This window comes from Halichoeres trimaculatus, unplaced genomic scaffold, assembly GCF_033239565.1.
Source record: "Halichoeres trimaculatus isolate MK-OKI-2021-1 unplaced genomic scaffold, fHalTri1.1 fHalTri1_scaffold_20, whole genome shotgun sequence".
Lineage (NCBI taxonomy): Eukaryota > Metazoa > Chordata > Actinopteri > Labriformes > Labridae > Halichoeres > Halichoeres trimaculatus.
Window position 1 is genome coordinate 14354758 of NW_027437198.1, and position 20420 is coordinate 14375177.

The 20420-nt window shown below is 44.6% G+C and overlaps 1 protein-coding gene across 6 annotated transcripts in view; it reads left to right on the plus strand.

Annotated features, from left to right (window-relative positions):
* cacna1ia (calcium voltage-gated channel subunit alpha1 Ia) overlaps positions 1-20420 on the plus strand; it is a 167363-nt gene that overhangs the window by 111031 nt on the left and 35912 nt on the right. For all 6 annotated transcript variants that reach the window (XM_074696239.1, XM_074696240.1, XM_074696241.1 and 3 more), the window contains exons 9-24: positions 1279-1588; positions 1733-2121; positions 8703-8854; positions 9697-9882; positions 11028-11145; positions 11236-11391; positions 12092-12182; positions 12525-12679; positions 12886-13611; positions 14122-14222; positions 16526-16649; positions 16785-16853; positions 18000-18178; positions 18375-18501; positions 18676-18801; positions 18900-18989. In XM_074696239.1, coding sequence (XP_074552340.1) covers positions 1279-1588; positions 1733-2121; positions 8703-8854; positions 9697-9882; positions 11028-11145; positions 11236-11391; positions 12092-12182; positions 12525-12679; positions 12886-13611; positions 14122-14222; positions 16526-16649; positions 16785-16853; positions 18000-18178; positions 18375-18501; positions 18676-18801; positions 18900-18989 — 3099 coding nt within the window. The remainder of the gene's footprint in view (positions 1-1278; positions 1589-1732; positions 2122-8702; positions 8855-9696; positions 9883-11027; positions 11146-11235; positions 11392-12091; positions 12183-12524; positions 12680-12885; positions 13612-14121; positions 14223-16525; positions 16650-16784; positions 16854-17999; positions 18179-18374; positions 18502-18675; positions 18802-18899; positions 18990-20420) is intronic.

Genomic DNA, 20420 nt, shown 5'->3' on the forward strand with positions numbered 1-20420 from the left:
CACACACACAGACACACACACACACACACGCACACACATTCAGAGGCCAACCTGGAGGGAAATCAAAGCCCCAAGCACCTGCAGAGCTGCTTTGACCTGCAGGCTGCAGATGGGCATCTCTCCTCCCTCTAGCACACACTTACACACTAACACACACACACACCTTCCTCCTGTGTTTCCTTTTCCTCTCTATTCGAATGTCTCTCGAGTCTTCCCTCAGAGCTGCTGCAGACTTTCACCTTTCTCTGCATCTTTGATCACCATGGATGAAAGTGTAAAGGTGGAAGGTCATTAAGTTTGGGCTCTCTGGATTATGTGTGTGCATGTTTTATGGACCTGCTGAAATGTTTTTGCCCGGTCTGTGTGTGTCTGTGTGTGTCTGTGTGTGCTTTGCCCGGGGAGAAATGGAGGAACATGTTCGGGTTTGTAATGAACAAAACTGAGACTCTGGTACAAGCTGCTCCATCAATCCAGTGTCTGCTTTCTGAGTTGTTCAGCATCAGCTTATATTGATCTAATCATTGTGCCGTAACCAGCTTGGCGTAGTCCAATAAAAGCCATTTCACAGTCCTGGAGTGATTCCAATTACGGCTGCAAACAGAGAAGGCGTATCTTTCACCATAAGCCCCATCACCTCCGCACGATCCCTCGTCCTGGCTGGAGATGGAAAACTGAAGCTGGTATGAGAAACGAGTGAAACTCAGACAGGAAAGAGATCATCTGTGGGAGGAGCTGGGCAGAAGAAAAGTAGAGATATTGAGTTGGAGTTGGGGCAGGAGGGGTCGAGAAGTAGAGTCAAACAGAGTCAGAGACTCAAAGACTGGATGAAGAGACAGAGACGGAGACAGACGTTGAACTCTGCTTTGGGCATGTGTCAGCCTCGTCTGTCTGCTCCAATCAGCCGGGGTTTGGTGGGAAGCCAGCGCTCCGAGACCTTTAGCATGTGTGCTCACACTTCTACAGGGGAATTGGCACACATTAGAAGAGAAAGAAGTGTGTGAACATGAAAATACCAACTCACTTCACTATTGGAGAATCTGATTTTTTACTTCCTGCATTTCCCTGAAAACAGCCGTCAGCTGATTACAGAACAAACTACTTCCTATTTATTATTCGAGTAAAAGTTCATCACATTCTTTCTTTGTGTAAGTCAGATCTGCCAATATCCCCCAGCAGGTTTTTTTCTTGGTCTCATTTTTCAAGATTTATATCCAACCTCACCCAACAATCCCACATCTACATCCACCATACGCCTTATTTCTTTCTGTTGTTCCACAGATTGGTTCCTTCTTCATGATCAACCTGTGCCTCGTCGTCATCGCCACCCAGTTCTCAGAGACCAAACAGCGGGAACACCAGCTGATGCAGGAGCAAAGGGCACAGTGCCTGTCCTCCTCCACCCTGGCCAGTATGGCCGAGCCGGGAGACTGCTACGAGGAGATCTTCCAGCTGGTATGCCATGTCCTTCGCAAGGCTAAGAGGAGATCAGCAGCTCTGTACTACACACTGAGGGGCAAGCCTCCGCCAGCCGTCAGGGGGAACAGGCGAGGTGGAGGGAACACGCACCATCATTCCCGACACCCAAGATGTAAGTGAAGGACTTCTGGATATCTCTTTATGTGAAGCGTGTGACACTTTTAAAACACAAAACAGGAAACGGATCACACTGTGTTAAGTTTGACAGTTTAGTTTGATTATTAAATCTCACACTCCTCTCTTTGTCTCCGTGCAGCTGCTCACTGTCCACACCAAAGCAAACAGGAGCACACCTCTCAGCCTCTCGCCAACTCCATCAGTCTGACCGTCCCTCAGAGCCCGGAGGACTGCCCCATATGTGCTTTATCACTGAAAGAAGGGGCGAGGGCCGCGGGGGACGCCGCTGCTGGGGAGGAGGATGAGGAGGACGTGGTGAAAGAGACAGACAAGGAGGAGAATCACTTAGAGGAGAGAGGAGACGGGGAGAAGAAGAAGAAGAGGTCGTGCTTCGGACACTGCAGAGACATGTGGAATGACATGAGGAGGAAGCTGTGGGGCATCGTGGAGAGCAAATACTTCAGCAGAGGGATCATGATTGCGATCCTCATCAACACCATCAGTATGGGGATTGAGCATCACAACCAGGTGAGCTGATACAGTCTCTGCTGTCACATAACAGCGGCAGTGGAACAGTTTTATGAAAAATACCAAAAAATACCGTTCAGTTTTCCTCACTCGGTTCAGGGCATGTGCTTCTTTCGATTTGTGTTTTTTCTTAGTTTTACAACTCAGTTTGGAGCGAGTATGCAGCCATGATCATACACATGGCAACGTGAGGTGAAAGAGTACAGTAGTTTAGAATTGTGTGTGTTATTTCCTCGACTAGCAGAGTACATACAGCGGAACAGTAGTGTAGGACGTGTGTGTTGTTAACATGAGGAGCAGAGAAGACAGTAAGAAGGTGTACCTGTGGCGTTGCGTTGTTCTGCTGTCACTGAGCACTTTAGATTCAGTGCCGCTGCTACATTTAATGACTTCTCAGACCCCTCTGGTTAGTTTTTTTAAAACTGACATCTCTTGCAACTTTTCTGGAGTTTGGAGAATCAGAGATTAAAGGTCCCATATTATGCTACTTTTCTGCAGTTTAATATGGATCATTGATGTCTTCATGAACTGGTTGTGACATGTTTTGGTCCAAAAAGCCAATAAATCAAGCACAGCAGCATTGTTTCCAGGCTCTCATAGACCCTCTGTTCAGAGCGGTCTGATTTAGTGGGCGTGACCTTCATATGTAAATGAGCCACAGCTGATACCGCCCCGCTCTTCCGCGTGACTGAGGGAGGCGCCATGTAACCATGACAACCAAGCTCCGAGTGCACAATGTTTAGAAAACAGCGAAGCTTGTTTACTGTGACATTACAGGCTAAAACAACAGGCTAACTGCAGCTAAAGTTAGCATCCTGAAGCTAACACAGAGACAGGGGGGACACTGAAGAAAAGCTCTTACATATGCTCCACAGCACACAGCATTTGAAATACTCACATTTCCAGGGTCTGAGGTTTGTGCGCGGATGGTTGGTAATGCGCCTGTTAACAGCCAAAAACAGAGCAGTGATGGCCCTTTAATTTTGGCATTCTCCTCTCCGCTGCAGGAACTGGAGTGGGCGGGTAGGGGGTGAGGGGGTATTTGCTCTGGTGGACCAATCAAGTGAGACTTGCTCCTGAAAAAAAAGGGGGATCATTTAATAAAGTGATTTTTACATAATATGGGACCTTTTAAGCGTGTTTTTTTTCGTGAGTCCTTCCCCTATCGGAAACACGGGGACAGTCGTCACTTCCAGCAGATAAAATCACACAAGTGCATCTCTCATTTTGGTCACTTCTGCCAGCACCCCTCTCAGATAAAGGAGGAGAGTTTTGATATAAAAAAAAAAGTTAATTTGTAGTTCTCAACATATTTATGATGTTTTTACCTTTTTTTCTCTCCATCTCCCAAGTCATTTCTCCTACAGAGTCTATAACAATTACATGCAAATGGATTATTATGCAGATTAGACAGCAGCGTTATTAGTGACTTTAAGTGATTTCTGAGACAGCCAATAGTGACTGTGTTTACTGAGGAGTTAGTGTGTTGAAACTAGCAATGTTTCACTCAGCTTTAATGAGGTTTCAAATGGGAAACAACCTCATTCTTTCAGGTTTTTCATGACTGTACATGACATAACTGATTAAAAAATAATCTGTTAATAGTGGATTTTTAGGGAACACGGTAATCTGGGGTGTTAAAAACAACAACACTATACACCAAACCGAATCGAAAACTGTGACCTTAAAACCATGATAAGAACCGAACCATGGATTTTGTGAACTGTTTCATCCCGAACAGCTTCACTGGCTCTGTGTCACGACGTTTGTTTATGTTGAATTGAGGTGGTATCCAGCTGTTTCTGATGCATACTAGGAAGTCAGGAAATCTAACCACTTGTTGTCTTTAGTGACACAGCATCAAGCAGATTTGTGTCTCAGGGTAAATGTGTGATCTATGTGTGAGGATTGTGTTCCTCTGCTGCTTTCCATACAGACTGTTTTTCCTGCAGACATCTGATGAAACAGGAACAATTCTTACACCAAAGTTCATGCCCCCACCTTCAGATCCTATATGTTTGTGTTGACTCTTCTTCTGTGATGACACCATGCTCCACTCTGCCTCCCACAAACCGGCGCAGTCTCTGCAGATTAACCACGGTCTCCCCTGATGGAGCATCGCTGCTCCAAATATCACAACAGCAGATGACATTCAGAGGGGATGAGTGTGGGAGGGGAGTAAGGGAGCCATGCAGTTTCCTGACAGAGGTGTAAACATTTAGCCCAGTGGTAGACACACACAGGTAGATGCACACATCCCTCAGAGGAGAGCAGGGAGTGGGTGCAGCTTGCCAACACATGCATACAAACACAAACACTGCAGATATTCAGATCACAGTCCTTCAGCTCTCTGTGTGGATGCACAGAGGAAATGTCTTCATCCTCAGTCTGAAACATGCAGTCAGCACACTGACAGGCTCCTACAGAAACTGCTTTTCTCTCCTTAATTCCTCCCTCACACCTCATTGCCTCCCTGTTTTCCTCCCTGCACTTTTCCCTCTTCTTCTATCTGCCGTGTTAATTTGACTTCCAACCCCTCCCGTACTTTCTCCATAAATTCCTCCGTGCACCTCGTTCTGCACATTCTTTTCCTCACTTGCTCTTTTGTTCCCCGCTGTCTTCCTTCCTGCCTTACCCTGAGTGTCTCATCTACTCCCTGACTCCTTTTTTTTTTTTTTTTTTTACCTCCCTCAGTTTTACCCTCCGTCTGCCTCCTTCTCCCTCTTTTATTCCTCCAACCACCCACTCACTCTTTGACAGCGTACAGAGTAGCTGCTTTCTCTCATCTTTTGAAGACTCTAAAAATAAACGAGGATTGTGTGGCGGGGGGAGAAGGAAGCGAAGGCGACGAGTGAAAGGGAAGAGTGAAGCAGACGCCGGTTACACAGCAGTTTTCAGCCCCTATTCCCTCAGTGACTCTGTGTCAGAGTCTGTTATTCTCTGTGGGTATGTTTGTGTGTGTGTGTGTCAAGGTGGGCATGTATGCAGAAACACACACAGCATGTTCTCGCAGACGTTGCATCAGTTTGTCTCAGGAGTCTTTCTCCTTCCACAGACTGATGCAGGAGAGAAACATGAGTGTTTTTCTCCGCAACAAAAACCTCATGAGTTTTCAAATGAAAAAAGACTCACCACAACCCGTTTTAGGCGAATGTTCCACTCATGTAATTTCTAATAAAAAGTGCATACACATCTGTGTTTCTGTAAGAGACATTTCTTCATGTTTATGCAGAAAAGATCTTTAATAATTCATCCAAATTATGGTGCATGATATCAAGCTGAAGGACGAGCAGTGTCTGCATCATGCTAAGTGTGTTTCTGTGTGTGTGCTTGTGTGTGTGTGTGTGTGTGAAAGGCGGCTTGTCGGAGTGAGACTCCGTCATTCATATTCCAGCAGCATCACCACAGACTGAAGCACTTTGGAGAAAAACAGGGAGAGTGTATTTACACAGGAGGAGAAACTGAAATTTGATTCAGGAGGTGAAAAAGGGGTAAAGGTCAGAGTGAAATGTGAGAGTAAAGGTGAGTGATCATGAGAGTGAGGTTTGAGACCGGATGAGTGATGGCCTGAGTTAAACTGTGCTGTCACAGGCTCTGATGATTCTGTCAATAGTGATGAATCTCACTTCCTGGGTTTGTTCTTGTGGACATGGGTCAAGGTTAGAGCCAACCGCTGTGGGGAGAACATGTTCGGTCTGATGAATATTACCGCAGAAACCCCACATTCACCCTGTCTTTCAGTTCAAAAGTGTTTTTTTATCTTTTATATGGAGCTCTATTTTTAAAAGTGGTGAGTAAGGTCTAGCCTGGGAACCAGACAAATCTGCCAGCTCATGTTTTATTTGCTGTGGCAGATGTGTTTGGTCGACCTCCTGTTTAAAGAGATTTCCTTCAGACCTGATTTCAGTTGCACCGATCACAGCTTTATCATCCTGCTGATGGAAACCACAGTGAGAACTGAAAAATGTTCTTACTGAGCTGGAACAGTCTGGACCTGTGTTGCAAACAAACCCAACAGTAGTTCATTTGGGTTGGCTGTTTTTATTTGAGGGGACTAGGGTTACAGAAGGGTGTAAAATTCCCAGTACAATTCCAGAAAACTTTTCGTGGGAAGTTAAAAGGGCTGTGAGGACTTTCAAAGTGATCTTGGAAAAGTCTTATTCCTAGATATATGTCTGATGGTAATCCACAATTTAAAATTAGATTTAAAGAGTCAAAATAGGGGATTTCTTGATGCTAATCCTCAGATTCCCCCACCAAATTATCCATGCCATGCAAAAGTCTCTATGACAATACCACTCCCTCTGACAAAGTTTGCTTGCTGTCAGGTTTCAAACAACAGAACTACTTAACCATTGGTGAAAACCTTGCGTTGTTGCATTATATCCAGTGAGAAAGTTGTCTTGAACAAAGGACTTCAAGTCCTCACAGCCTCAAAATTTAAAGGTGCCATATTCTGCTCCTTTTCTGCAGTTTAATATGGATCATTGATGTCTTCATGAAATGGTAGTAACATGTTTAGGTCCAAAAATCCATTAAATCGAGCACAGCAGCATTGTTTCCAGGCTCTCATAGCCCCTCTGTTCAGAACGCTCTGATTTAGTGGGCGTGGCCTTCATATGTAAATGAGCCACCGCTGATACCGCCCTGCTCTTCCGCGTGACTGAGAGAGGTGCCATGTAACCATGACTACCGAGGGCAGTGTTTAGAAAACAGCAAAGCTCTTTTACCGTAACATTACAGGCTTAAACAACAGGCTAACCACAGCTAAAGTTAGCATCCTGAAGCTAACACAGAGACAGGGGGGACACTGAGGAAAAGCTCTTACATCTGCTCCACAGCACACAGCATTTAAAATACTCACATTTCCAGGGTCTGAGGTTTGTTGGCGGATGGTTGGTAATGCGCCTGGATACAGGACCAGTCTATTCACTAGCCCTCTGTTATACTGTCCAAAGTTGGAAAAGCAGTCGGCCATGAGGTGACGAGCACACACATGCACAGTTTTACTGAGTGTAGCTGGCACATTTCCTTGATAAATGAACTCTAGCCACTTAGTCTTGTCTTCTTCTGAGATGGGAAGCTTGTGCATGGAACTAAGTGGCTGTTTATAGCCAAAAACAGAGCAGTGATGGCTCTTCAACTTCAGCATTCTCCTCCCCGCTGCTGGAGAGAAATCTCTCCAGCAGCGGGGAGGGAAGTGGGCGGGGAGGGGGTTGGAGGTATCTGCTCTGGTGGACCAATCAGGTCAGACTTGCTCCTGATTGGTCAAAAAAGGAATCGCTGATATCGGCAACTCCTCAAAATCCAAACAGCTTGTTTTAGGTCAGGATTTTGCATTCACAAGCACTACCAAATACAGGTTTGGCATTAAATATCACATTTTGTGGGCTGGGAGGAAAGCCAAAGACCCACAAATTTCACTAAAAGACTTGATAAAGTGATTTTTGCATAATATGGGGCCTTTAAACTTTTAGCGTCAGGAGTTAGTCACTTTCATTTACAGCACAGCCTCAGGCAGTCAGGCGGATTGTGTCAGGGACATTGTAGAGCAGACATGTCTAAAGACAGACCCACCCTGACCTGAGGCACATCTTAAATTGGCCCCCAGCTAGTCCTGTAGATACTTTCCCAGACTAAAGCACTGAGGTCAAAATGAGCTCTGAGATCCAGACCAGTTCTGTGGGCTTATTTCCTTTACCTTTCATCCTTTTATCCTTTTATCGGTCTTCTTTTCCCTCTCTCCTCTAATAGAGTATTTTCTCTCTTTTTTTCTGTCGTGCCATTTTCCACACCTAAACAATCCCTCGCCTTGAGCCCGCTCTCTGCTGTTCTGCCTCCTCTGATCGACAGGAGGCTATTGATTGTGTAGAGATGGCTCTGCCCGATAATGAGACTCAGAGAGAGAAAGAAGGACGGGTGGAGATAGAAAGACTGGGAGAGAGGGATTAGAGGAGAAGAGAGCTGAGGAATATGTTTTCTCTGACATGGTAACTTTCAGAAGGCTAGCTGGCTATTTCTCAGCTGAAACATGAAGTGTGAGGAAGATCCATCTCATGTGCTGTACACATACACTCACAGTTTTACATGCGTGTCTTATAGGGTTGGGTCAGTATGCTTTTCTCACGATTTGATTCCATTACAATTTTTGGGGTGCCGATTTGATTTCGATTGCAATTCTTCGGTATTTACAGTTTTTAGTTTGCTTTTTTTTAACACCAGACCATGTGAAAAAGTTAAATGTGATGTTTACAGACTGTATCAGGAGCCATATTTTTCCATAAAATTCACATCACGTAAGTCAGAAAGAAACAATTCACCCTCTGCTGGAGAAAAGTGGTTTTGTCCAATCCAGTTTATAAACAAAGACTGAAATGAAGAATTGGAATTTGAAAAAAAAGTGTTTTTTTTTTGACAAAGGATCCCTGTTTTGATATTGTCCAACAAAAAATCCCAGTATATTGTTTTTTTTTTCTCTTTTGACCGCAGGTGGAGAAGTTTAATTCAACCCTCTCCTGCGTACAGCGCCCTCACCTGTTCTACCTACTGTGCCTTACTCTCTGTTTTTGCGTCTCCACCAGCCTGACGAATTGACCAACGTCCTTGAGATCTGTAACATCGTCTTCACCAGCATGTTTACCCTGGAGATGATCCTGAAGCTGACAGCGTTCGGCTTCTTCGAGTACCTGAGAAACCCCTACAACATCTTTGACGGGATCATCGTCATCATCAGGTCTGTGGTCAGGTTGAGGTGGACTCAGAGCATTTAGTCGTTTGTCGAGAAGTTCAAAGTCTTTAAATCAGGGGTGGCCAACCTGTGGCTCGCGAGCTACATGTGGCTTTTTGCCTTTTGGTATGCGGCTCTTCGATTCATTCATAAAAAATGTTTATATAAGTTATGAGTAGTAGTGTGCCGATCAATCTAAAATATTGATATATTAATGCCAACGTTGGGATCAGTGTAAATCAATGTTTGGGTGTACACATTGATACTTTAGTTTCAGTTTCTCCTCTCTAGTACAAATTTAAACACACTAATAAACACAATAGATCTTGCTTTGAAAATTGGAAATGTATTCATTTTCATTTAATGTCATTTCGTCATTTACGTGTGAGAGGAGGTGTGTTTGTAAGACCCCGTGCATGACTTGGCTCTCTGTAGTATCACGGTCATTTTTGTGGCTCTTGGTCTCTGACTGGTTGGCCACCCCTGCTTTAAATGATCCCATGTTTATATCGTCTCCCTTATGAAGTGTGCTCCCTCTGTGAGGCCTTCATTCAAATGTAAATCATCCTTAATGTGAAAGATGACTGTGAGAGCAGCGTGTGGCTCAGATCTGTAAACTGCTCCTGTGCAGCTCCTCACACTCAGTGATCAGTAACAGTCACACACTCTCTGTGCATCAGTTAAAAACTTAGCAGTAGTGGTTCATTATTTAAAATAAAGGACTGACTAATCCTCTTATCTGATCTCCTCTTATCAGCTGTTTTCATCTTGAATATTCACTTCCTGCTGCACTTCCCTCCAAACTTCTCACTGCGTCTCTTCCTCTCTGTTACACACACTCTCTGCAGTGTGTGTGAGATCATCGGGCAGGCAGACGGCGGTCTGTCAGTGCTCCGGACCTTCAGACTGCTGAGGGTCATTAAGCTGGTGAGGTTCATGCCGGCGCTGAGGCGACAGCTGGTGGTGCTGATGAAGACGATGGACAACGTTGCCACATTCTGCATGCTGCTCATGCTCTTCATCTTCATCTTCAGGTGAGGCGTGTTCACCGAAGAGAGAAGATGTGTGGAGACTGTTTCCTGCAGCCATCATTTCTGTTGTAGAGGTTCCTGATAATGAAAAGCTGAGACATGCTGCTGCTGTGTTTCTCCTTAAAAAAGAAGGGTATTGAATAAGTACGTGCAACTTAAGGAGAAGAAGACTGGTGGAGGTTGGTGCAGGCAGACGTAGCCAAAGGCCTGAGCACAGTTTGTGCAAACTAACAGGATTAACATCCAATTATTGGAGTTTCTGTCCATTTTCACCCAAACTGTCTGAGCTGAGTCCAGACTCCTCCATGACCTCTGCAGGAACGTCAATCTCTACAAATAGGATGACTGTAAGAGAACTATAATGGGATTAATCTGTTTTAAAACTGATTTAAGTAGAGTTGATGAGAATGTAGAGGACAGATTACTGTCAGTTAAGCATGAGCAGTTATATGAATCACATCAATTTAGGCCCAATTATCCCTCCATGTGTGTTAAAGCTCAGAGGATGAACTGTCCTCACAGCTTTAAATTACATTACCATAAAGTCCATTAAATATGTGAATATATACGTTTACACGGCGCCTAAATGAACGTCGTGATGAAGAAGTTAAAAACTGTAATTCACAGTAACAGACGCGTTTAGTCTTATCTCTCCTCTAGTTAACCTTCATACACACACACATGCACACACACACACACACACACACAGAAACATACCCACAGCTTCTCGGCCCTCCGCTCCCAGCACGCTGAGCGATAGCAGAATTAAACACCATATTAACAGAGTTATTATTATTATTTTAATAATGTATCATAATTATTGGAAATGCAATCATTCAGCTCCCAGCAGCCCAGAGACTTAACACCAGCTCTGCTCTGAGAGCGTGTGTAAGGCAGCTTTATGTGTGAGTGTGTGTGTGTGTGTGTGTGTGTGTGTGTGTGTGTGTGTGTGTGTGTGTGTGTGTGTGTGTGTGAGGATTTATACCTGCCAACTAGCTCGCAGCAAAGCATCCAGTCTGTGTTCCAGCACAGATGGCTGCAGAGATTTAAGTCAGGTAACGCCGTCCAAAGAAAGTAGCAGAGTCCAGAAATGAGACGTGCTTCACCTGTTTGAAGCTGTTTTTGAGAATCCTCCCCTCATGTTGCAGTATCCTGGGGATGCACATCTTCGGTTGTAAGTTCAGTCTAAAGACGGAGGCTGGAGATACGGTGCCTGACAGGAAGAACTTTGACTCTCTGCTCTGGGCCATCGTCACCGTCTTTCAGGTACAGATGATTTAACACTCAGGGATCTCCATACTTTGCTTTCACAGTCAGAGGAAATAAGCTGTTGATCATGTGCTGATATTTCTCTAGATCCTGACTCAGGAGGACTGGAACATGGTGCTCTACAACGGCATGGCCTCCACCTCTCCGTTTGCAGCGCTCTACTTTGTGGCTCTGATGACATTTGGAAACTATGTGCTCTTTAATTTACTGGTCGCCATCTTGGTAGAAGGTTTCCAAGCTGAGGTAAGAAATCTGCACATCAGCCAATCAGTAGCCATGGTTACATGAGGAGTTTTTCATTTTTCCTAATGGAATTTTTCTGAATGACTTTTCCGAAAACTATAGTATACATGGAAAGAAATATTCCAATCTCTGGTCTACATGCGCCGCTATAATCAAACAGAATAGTCAATGGGGCATGCGCAGAAAAACGTAAACATCACGTGATTTATCAAAGACTTTTTCTTTCACTTGTTGGAATAACTCCGTATTGCGATTTTTTCGTCCGTGCAGTCTTGAAATTATGTTCATTTCTTTCAAAGTTTGGATAACAAACAAACTTTCTGCAGCAGTCCAGTGCTGACTGCTCACTGCCATTTTTAAAACTGAGGAACGTCTCTAGTTGCGTCTTACGTCATATCTGAGCATGCGCTGAAAGAACGCACCCTGATAACTTTCCGTTTGAGTGGATACATGATACCTCAATCAGTTTGGGGAAAGGAATATTCCACCCCTGTGAAACCGATTAAATGTCCATTCAGATTGGCACTTTTCTTTAGGGATGAGGTGTATACACAGGTTAAATTCTTTCCGTTTGAGCAAATAAACCAAATGCAAGCGGAATATTTGGGTCCATGTATTCGTGACTACTGTGTCAGCAGTGTTTGTTTCTTATTGTTTGTAAATTATTCAATCGTTCTCTGCCCCCTCTTTGTCACTGCAGGGTGATGCCAATCGCTCGTACTCTGATGACGACAGGTCTTCTTGCAATTTTGAGGAGAATGAGAAGCAGAAGGATCCGCTGCACCTATCAGGTATTGAGTGTCCTCTTTATGGTGTCTGATTACAGATCTCTTGAGTCTACCTGTGCCTTTAACTTGCAGCCTATCTGGCACAGAACTCATTTTAGGACATCTAATAGCACCCTGAGACCTGATTCAACTGAAGTTATGTTTGAGAATGTTCATGCAGACTCTCTTTCACCTTTACGAGCTCCTTCCTATATCCTGTGAGAAAATGCAGTCTAAGTTTAACCCTGCACCGTCTCTCTGAGATGAACACAGATGCTGTGCTGCTCAGTGACAGAGAAAGACGATGATGATGATGCTGTTATTGCTCTGCTCATCTGTCTTCTTCTCTCCTTCTCTTTCCTAAAGACCCAAAGATCTGCACTCTGACTCCTAACGGACACCTGGACTTACCTGCGCTACCGGCCAGTCTGTTTCAGGGGGAGAGGTTGACCTATCCTCTGGGCTCCAGAAAGAACAGTGTCATTTCTCTGGGCAGGGCCAACCTGGAGCAGCGTGCTGTGGTGAGTCAGGAGCTGATTCAGCTGTTGAAGAGCTCCTGATGATCTGTTAATTCTGATTTTACTAAAGAAGTGAAAACAGTTGAATTCTGTTTTTAAATGAGTCCCCAAACCTTTCAGGTTTAGTGTTTTACAGATTGTTTAAAATCTGTCCGAACTCAGGAGAACTCTGAAGGTCTTCACTGGATCTGTCCCTCTCTCTTCCTCAGTACCCGGGTCGGGCCTATCATAACTGGGGCCGCCCGCTGCCTCAGGCTCTGTGGGCGCGTCGGTCAAGCTGGAACAGTCTTGGAGGCTGCCGGCCCTGCTCCTCCTCATCTCCCACAGCAAGCCCGGTCTTGACTCCACCCCCTTCCAGGCCCTTCTACGGCTACGGCCTGGCGGGCCTCGGCGGGATGGTTGGAGGAAGCCTGCGTATCCGTGGCCCCCGTGCATCCTCGTCCCCTCACCGCCACATCCATGGCGCCCACCCGGACGAAGAGGAGTCCCTACTCTCTCCTCCAGCTGTGGCTCCTCCCTCTCTTCACCTCCCTCATCCCGTGCTTCCAGGACACTTTGTCCCCAGGAGAGACCGCAGAGCTCTCTCCCTGGAGCTGCCCAACCTGCTGCAGGTCCCAGGACCGCCGCACCCTCCACCCCCGCCTCACCACCCACTTCCCCCCATGACGCTCCACACTCCCCACAGGAAGAAGAGCTTCTCTGGGGGCGTGGTCATCAGTGGAGGTGGTGGGCTCGACAGTCTGGGTGTGTTAGCAGGAATCCATCAGGACTGTAACGGGAAGACTCCGCTCTCTATGCACCTCCAGCCCCCCCAAAGAAGCCAGAGTGAGCAGGCTGGGGGGGCCAACCCCCCGAGCCAGCTGATGGCTGACGTCTTCCCCCAAGTTAACACTCGCAGCAAGAACCAGGAGGACTTGGACGATGACATCGACTATGTAAGTCACTGTCAGTTCTGTGTGTGTGTGTGCTGTCACGTGACTTCCCTGTCTCACACACACACAGCTGCAGACGAGCGTCCATGTGTCTGGAGAGACAGACAGGATGTAGTCGTGTGATTCTCAGTAAATGACAAATTAGCTTTTGTGTTAAGTATCAGATTTTACACAAACTTTAATGATAATCTACTCTCTTGTGCGCGATGCTCCAATTCTCCGTCTGAAGCCTGCACTCCGTATCACCTGAGCCTCCTGGGAGTCTCATTGTTTTCACTGTAAACAGTCTGTGTACAGAGAAACAAGGTTAATTAGAGAGGACTGTTCAGACAGCGGGGGAGAGCTGTACAGATGGTGATGTTGGAAGTTGCTTCGAGCTGTAGCTATAGCAGTAAATAATTCATATAGGGGCTATAATGACGCAGTTTGGATCTGGGATTCTGTCTCTTTATGGTTCCTGCAGGATTCAATCCAGCATTGTGCTGGAACTCCTCTTCTGTGTGTTTGTTGCAGAGTCTGTGTTTCCGCATCCAGAAGATGTTGGAGGTGTACAGACCAGACTGGTGTGAGAGCAGAGAGGACTGGTCTGTGTTCCTCTTCTCTCCTGAGAACAAGTGAGTCACCTTTAACCCTCACACATGCCATCTTTACAGTGAATCAAGCAAGAGAGCAGGTTGGCCTGGGACGATAGTCAGTAAATCCGTTAATCATACGATAAATGAAATGAACTCAATAATTTTGCAGGCCTCAATATATCAGCAAATATTAACAAAAACATAAAAATCATATATATAAAAGTTTGTAAGAAATTTATTTAAAGATAAGATGGATGTTAGATTGAGTAGGCTGGTCAGAATAGATGGTTTACAGGCAGGATTTGAAAATAGCCAATGAGTCAATGTCACGGATGTCCAATGGAAGGAAGTTCCAGAGCTGGGGAGCAGAGAGGCTGAAGGCTCTGGACCCCAGAGATGACAAGGGGTTCACTCTGGGTATCGCTCTCAGCACCTGGGTGCGTTTACTCAACTAATACTCATGAGAAATAAAATTGTATTGCATTTTAAAGGGTGTATTGAATTATTATGAGTTTTTTTTTCACATTAGTGGTTGATTTGGTCTCAAAAGATATTGTCAGTAATTGTGGGACAATACACTCACCGCCCACTTTATTAGGTATTTATTAGGACCCCCTTTTGCCTTCAGAACTGCCTCAATTCTTCTTGTCATAGATTCAACAAGGTACTGGAAACATTCCTCAGAGAGTTTGGTCCATATTGACATGATAGCATCACACAGTTGCTGCAGATTTGTCGGCTGAACATCCATGATGAGAATCTCCCGTTCCACCACATCCCAAAGGTGCTCTATTGGATTGAGATCTGGGGACTGTGGAGGCTGTTTGAGTACAGTGAACTCATTGTCATGTTGAAGAAACCAGTCTGAGATGACTCCAGCTTTATGACATGGAGCGTTATCCTGCTGGAAGGAGCCATCAGAAGATGGGTACACTGTGCTCATAAAGGGATGGACATGGTCAGCAACAATACTCAGGTAGGCTGTGGACTTTAATCCATGCTCAGTTGGTACTAAGGGGCCCAAAGAGAGCCAAGAAAATATCCCCCACACCATTACACCACCACCAGCAGCCTGAACCGTTGATACAAGGCAGGATGGATCCATGCTTTCATGTTGTTGACACCAAATTCTGACCCTACCATCTGAATGTGGAGCAGAAATCCAGACTCATCAGACCAGACAACGTTTTTCCAATCTTCTATTGTCCAGTTTTGGTGAGCCTGTGTGACTTGTAGCCTCAGTTTCCTGTTCTTAGCTGACAGGAGGGTCACCCGGTGTGGTCTTCTGCTGCTGTAGCCCATCTGCCTCAAGGTTGGACGTGTTGTTCGTTCAGAGATGCTCTTCTGCAGACCTCGGTTGTAACCAGTGGTTCTTTGAGTTACTGTTGCCTTTCTATCAGCTCCAACCAGTCTGTCCATTTTCCTCTGACCTCTGGCATCAACAAAGCATTTTGGCCCACAGAACTGCTGCTCACTGGATATTTTCTCTTTTTGGGACCATTCTCTGTAAACCCTAGAGATGGTTGTTGGTTAAAATCCCAGTAGATCAGCAGTTTCTGAAATACTCAGACCAGCCCGTCTGGCACCAACAACCATGCCACATTCAAAGTCATGTCTACATGCCTAATCGAATTGAATTGCTGCCATGTGATTGGCTGATTAGAAATTTGTGTTAACGAGCAGTTAGATGGTGTACCTAATAAAGAGACCGGTGAGTGTATATCATCCAGCCAAACTTGTCATCAGCCTCAGCCTAAGAGCAGGTCTTTAGAGATCATTTAACACCGAAAAGCATTTATTAAACTCTGCATCAACATGTCTGAGTGCTGTGATAGGATCTGCAGGAGCAGAGTGAGGACAGACACTGTTGATTTTTTTTAATAAAAGGCAATCAAATGGATTCACGCCTGTTCCCAAACACTCTGTAATAAACACAACAACCCCCCTCAGCCCCCAACCTGATTCTCTTCAGTCTGTTTCTTTTCATTCGTTCCAATAAACTCTGCAGCAAAGACATTTAATTGCTTTTTGGCAGAACACTGTGTCACATGCAAAGTTTGAAATGCACGCTCAGTATTTCTCCCTCCCTCGCCTGCTGTCCCTGCAGAGCTCTGTACTCAGGAGTGCTGTGCCTCTGAGAGCTGTGTTAGTGTAATTTGTGTTGAATTAAGAGTGATGTAAACAGGGGCTGAATGAGGCTATTTACTCTCTGGGATGTGAAGGAGCTCGCTGCAGTGTCAGGAAACCTGGCTCTTTCTCTGATTGGATAGATTTATCAAGTGTTCACAGACAGACTGCTAACACTCACCTGATTTCCTGTCTCCCTCCTCCTCCTCCTGCAGGTTTCGACAGATGTGCCAGTCCATCATCGCCCATAAGCTCTTTGATTACGTGGTCTTGGCCTTCATTTTCTCCAACTGCATCACCGTGGCTCTGGAGAGGCCAAAGATCCTCCAGGGGAGCTTGGTAAATCAGTCTGCGAGGTTTTAAAGCCTCTTCTGGAAGTGTCCTGACTCAACATGTGCTCACACAAACAGATAAACTTGCTCACTCTGCAGAGAGTAACTTTCTATGTCTGCCTCTGCTTCTCTCCCTGAACAGGAAAGAGTCTTTCTCACCATCTCCAACTACATCTTTACGGCCATCTTTGTGGGCGAGATGACACTCAAGGTAACATTTTAGGGCCTATGTCTCTATAACTCCTGATGAGTGCTGGGAGGAGCTCACTGGAGCATCTTTTATGTCTGTCTGCTCCTGTCTCTCTTGCTAAACTGTCTCAGTGCAGATAAAGATGCACATCTTTCTTTTTTCTCCTCTTACCCCGTGTTTCTTGAGAGAGCAGAGCAGCTCAGTCCTCCTGTCCTCCACTGTTTTAACTTTGTGTTTCTTCCTCCTCCTGGTCCCCCATCGCAGACTCTCCGTCTCTCCTCGTCTTTATTTTCTCTCCGTCCTTTCTTCACTGTCTATGTTTTCTCAGCAAAAGGCTTTGGCACAAGTGGGCCATCAATTATGCACTCCCACAATCAATTATTAACCAATCGGCCTGTCAGAGAGCCGCAGACTTGTCAGCCCCCGGCCGAGCCGTACATGTCTCCCCTCCTGTTCCTGTCTGTCTGCGCCTGCTCACTCTGAAATGTGTGTTTGCTTGTGTTGCATTAATCTCTCTGTAGGACTCCAGCACAGTGTGTGCTGCTTTTACAAGATGCAGAAGAAACACACAGCAGGCGGAGAACGGTCAGCGTACTGTGGACCTTTTTACTGAGTTATTAAATGAGACACCTTCACAGGAAGTCGTCTAGTTTGCAGCTGTCTGAAGGAGCCCTGTTAACTAACACAGAGTTCCTGAACGTTGAGTGTCAAATAAAACACGTGAATATGATCAGGCTCAGTGTGTGATTAGATGTTTCGTCCACGCTGTTTACTTTTTTAGCGTAGCACGCAGTTTGCATTTAGGCGTTTAGACCTGAGATGTTTGCCAGGCACTGATCCCTCAAACATCACGACATGTTTGCTCACTAACCCCCACAGTCCCTCTGAAGCTGCACTCGATGCTCAGCAAACAGATTCAAATGTCAGTTGCAAATTTTTTTTGCCTGAGCAGGCGTGATGCTGTACCAAAGCAGCTGCGTGCACACGTTTCAGACCAGCATTGATCTGAAGTCAGGGAGGAGGCAACGCATCATGTGTCAAACGGTTCAGGGATAAAATGTTTACAAGGAGCGGTAAAGTCACAGGAGCATCATCACTGCACCGCTGGGCATTGGAAGCTGTCGTGTCTCACCTCCCCTCTCTTTATCTCCTCCCTGTCCTCATCAGGTGGTCTCCATGGGTCTCTATGTGGGAGAACAGGCTTACCTGCGCAGTAGCTGGAACATTCTGGATGGTTTCCTGGTTTTTGTGTCTCTCATTGATATCGTTGTGTCCATGGCGGGCGGGGCTAAAATCCTGGGTGTGCTCAGAGTGCTCAGGCTGCTCAGAACACTGCGTCCCCTCAGGTATGAACAAAGCTCAGCATGTTTTTTTGGAAGTTTGGTGTTTTTGAAGCTAATTTGTAACTCTGAGGATTTATCTGTTTCGTTCAGTTTCAGAGCTGAGCAGAGACAAACCTGGAGTCTTTTAAATCCCTGTGTTGCATATCTCCTCTGCAGTGTATTCTTTAAATCTTATTTCCTCCTGTTCGCTCCCTCTCAGGGTGATCAGCAGAGCTCCAGGGCTGAAGCTGGTGGTGGAGACTCTCATCACCTCCCTCAAACCTATCGGCAACATTGTCCTCATCTGCTGTGCGTTTTTTATCATCTTTGGCATCCTCGGGGTTCAGGTATGAAAAGGGAATTGTTGATCTTATCTGTAAACAACATCTTCTCTCTAACCTCCCAGCACTTTGAGCAGTTTATGTTTTTGTTGTCGTCTCACTCAAGGACAGCGTCCACACAGACTCATCGTGACCAGTCAGAGGAAATCTAAATCCTGGTCTCACTTTTTCTCCTGACAGCTTTTTAAAGGAAAGTTTTTCTACTGCTTCGGCCCTGATGTCAAAAACATCACCAACAAGTCTGACTGTCTGCAAGCCAACTACAAGTGGGTCCACCATAAATACAACTTTGACAACCTGGGACAGGTGAGTGTCAGATTCATGTCTCTCTGACATAAAGATGAAGCATCAGGATTTATCTAAACTGAAGCTCTCCTCTCTGTCTCCCTCCTGCTGTCCTCCAGGCTCTGATGTCTCTGTTTGTACTTGCCTCTAAAGATGGCTGGGTCAACATCATGTATCACGGCCTGGATGCTGTGGCCGTGGACCAACAGGTAACATCACAAATAGGGATGTTTGATACCACTTTTTTTCAGACCGATACCAGCATAGGTACTCCCACTTAAGTACTCATCAATACCACAAAAACTTTTAAAATATAAAATTAAAATTTACAGTGACAGATAATTTCTAACAAAGACAGCATATTCCTTCTACCATTAAGTTTAACATAAAACACAAAAATTATCTTTCAGTTTATTTGATGTTTTTAATAAATTAACAAAAGTGGGGAAAAAAAACTCACAACTGTCAGAGGTTTAATCATTTTTTAAAAAATAAACTAAAGTGCAAAAAAATAGTTCAACTGTGAACTCTCCCTGGTTCATTCATATTAGCTGTTTTCCAAACCACCTACTACATACTACATGTGAATGTAGTATGTAGTAAGCACTACATACTACCTACTGCTTTTGCATGTAGTATGACTGTTCTGTTGGGTCTGTTTTGTAGTTTACTACTCTGGTTTTCAGCCTCAGAAGGCAGAGCTAAAGATGATGTTGGGGTTTTTTTGCCTTTCATAAAAATATACAAAACAAGCTATGGGCAGATCTTTGTACTTAGTTATTTTGTAAACCATTACACAGCAGAATCATCATTCTTGATTTCTAATCTTACACCAAAAGTTATAGATCTGTTTTTTTATTTTTACAGCTGATGAAAAAAAAACACGTCCATATGATCCAAGTATAGTGTTTAATGTGGGCTTTAATGAATTTTAATGAATTTATACCTTACTAAGTTTGTGAGCATTTTTTTGTATCTATATATGAATTACGATGTATTATTTTACTTTACTATGTAAAAAGTCCATCAAATGCTAAGGTTTATCCATACTGTATAAGTATTTATGTCAACATAGTCTTATTTACTTATTTTTTTAATTATGATTGCTATTATTCATCTAAATATCTATGGGTAAGTTAGTGTTTTAATATAATATTTTGGTATTTTTCTTGATTTGTTGTATAACTAAGGAACTTCTCTGGATTCTTTGTATGAATTATGCATCACAGTGGTGTTGCACATTTGGGGAAAAATAGAGGGACAAAAAAAAGAATTTGTAGAACACCTCTTTTACAACTTGAAGTGACAAGATTTACTGGTGTTTCTTTCTCATCACTTCTATCTCACGTATAAGGTTAAGGTTGTTGTATTGTAGTTGTAATGCCGACTCATTCCAGTAGATGGCAGTAATTCACCAAAACCTGCCACCCGCATAGACAGCGCCATGCATTGTGGGATACAGTATGCATGGTGGACTAGTCTGTTTTTGCATACTGACTACTACATACTAAATTTTAGCCAAAATAGTAGGCACTGCTAGTGTAGTGGGCGGTTTGGAAAACAGCCATTGTCTGAACAGGACCTGATGCACATTTGCCATAGTGCCAAACTGAAGCAATCTGTAACTGAATGTAAGATTT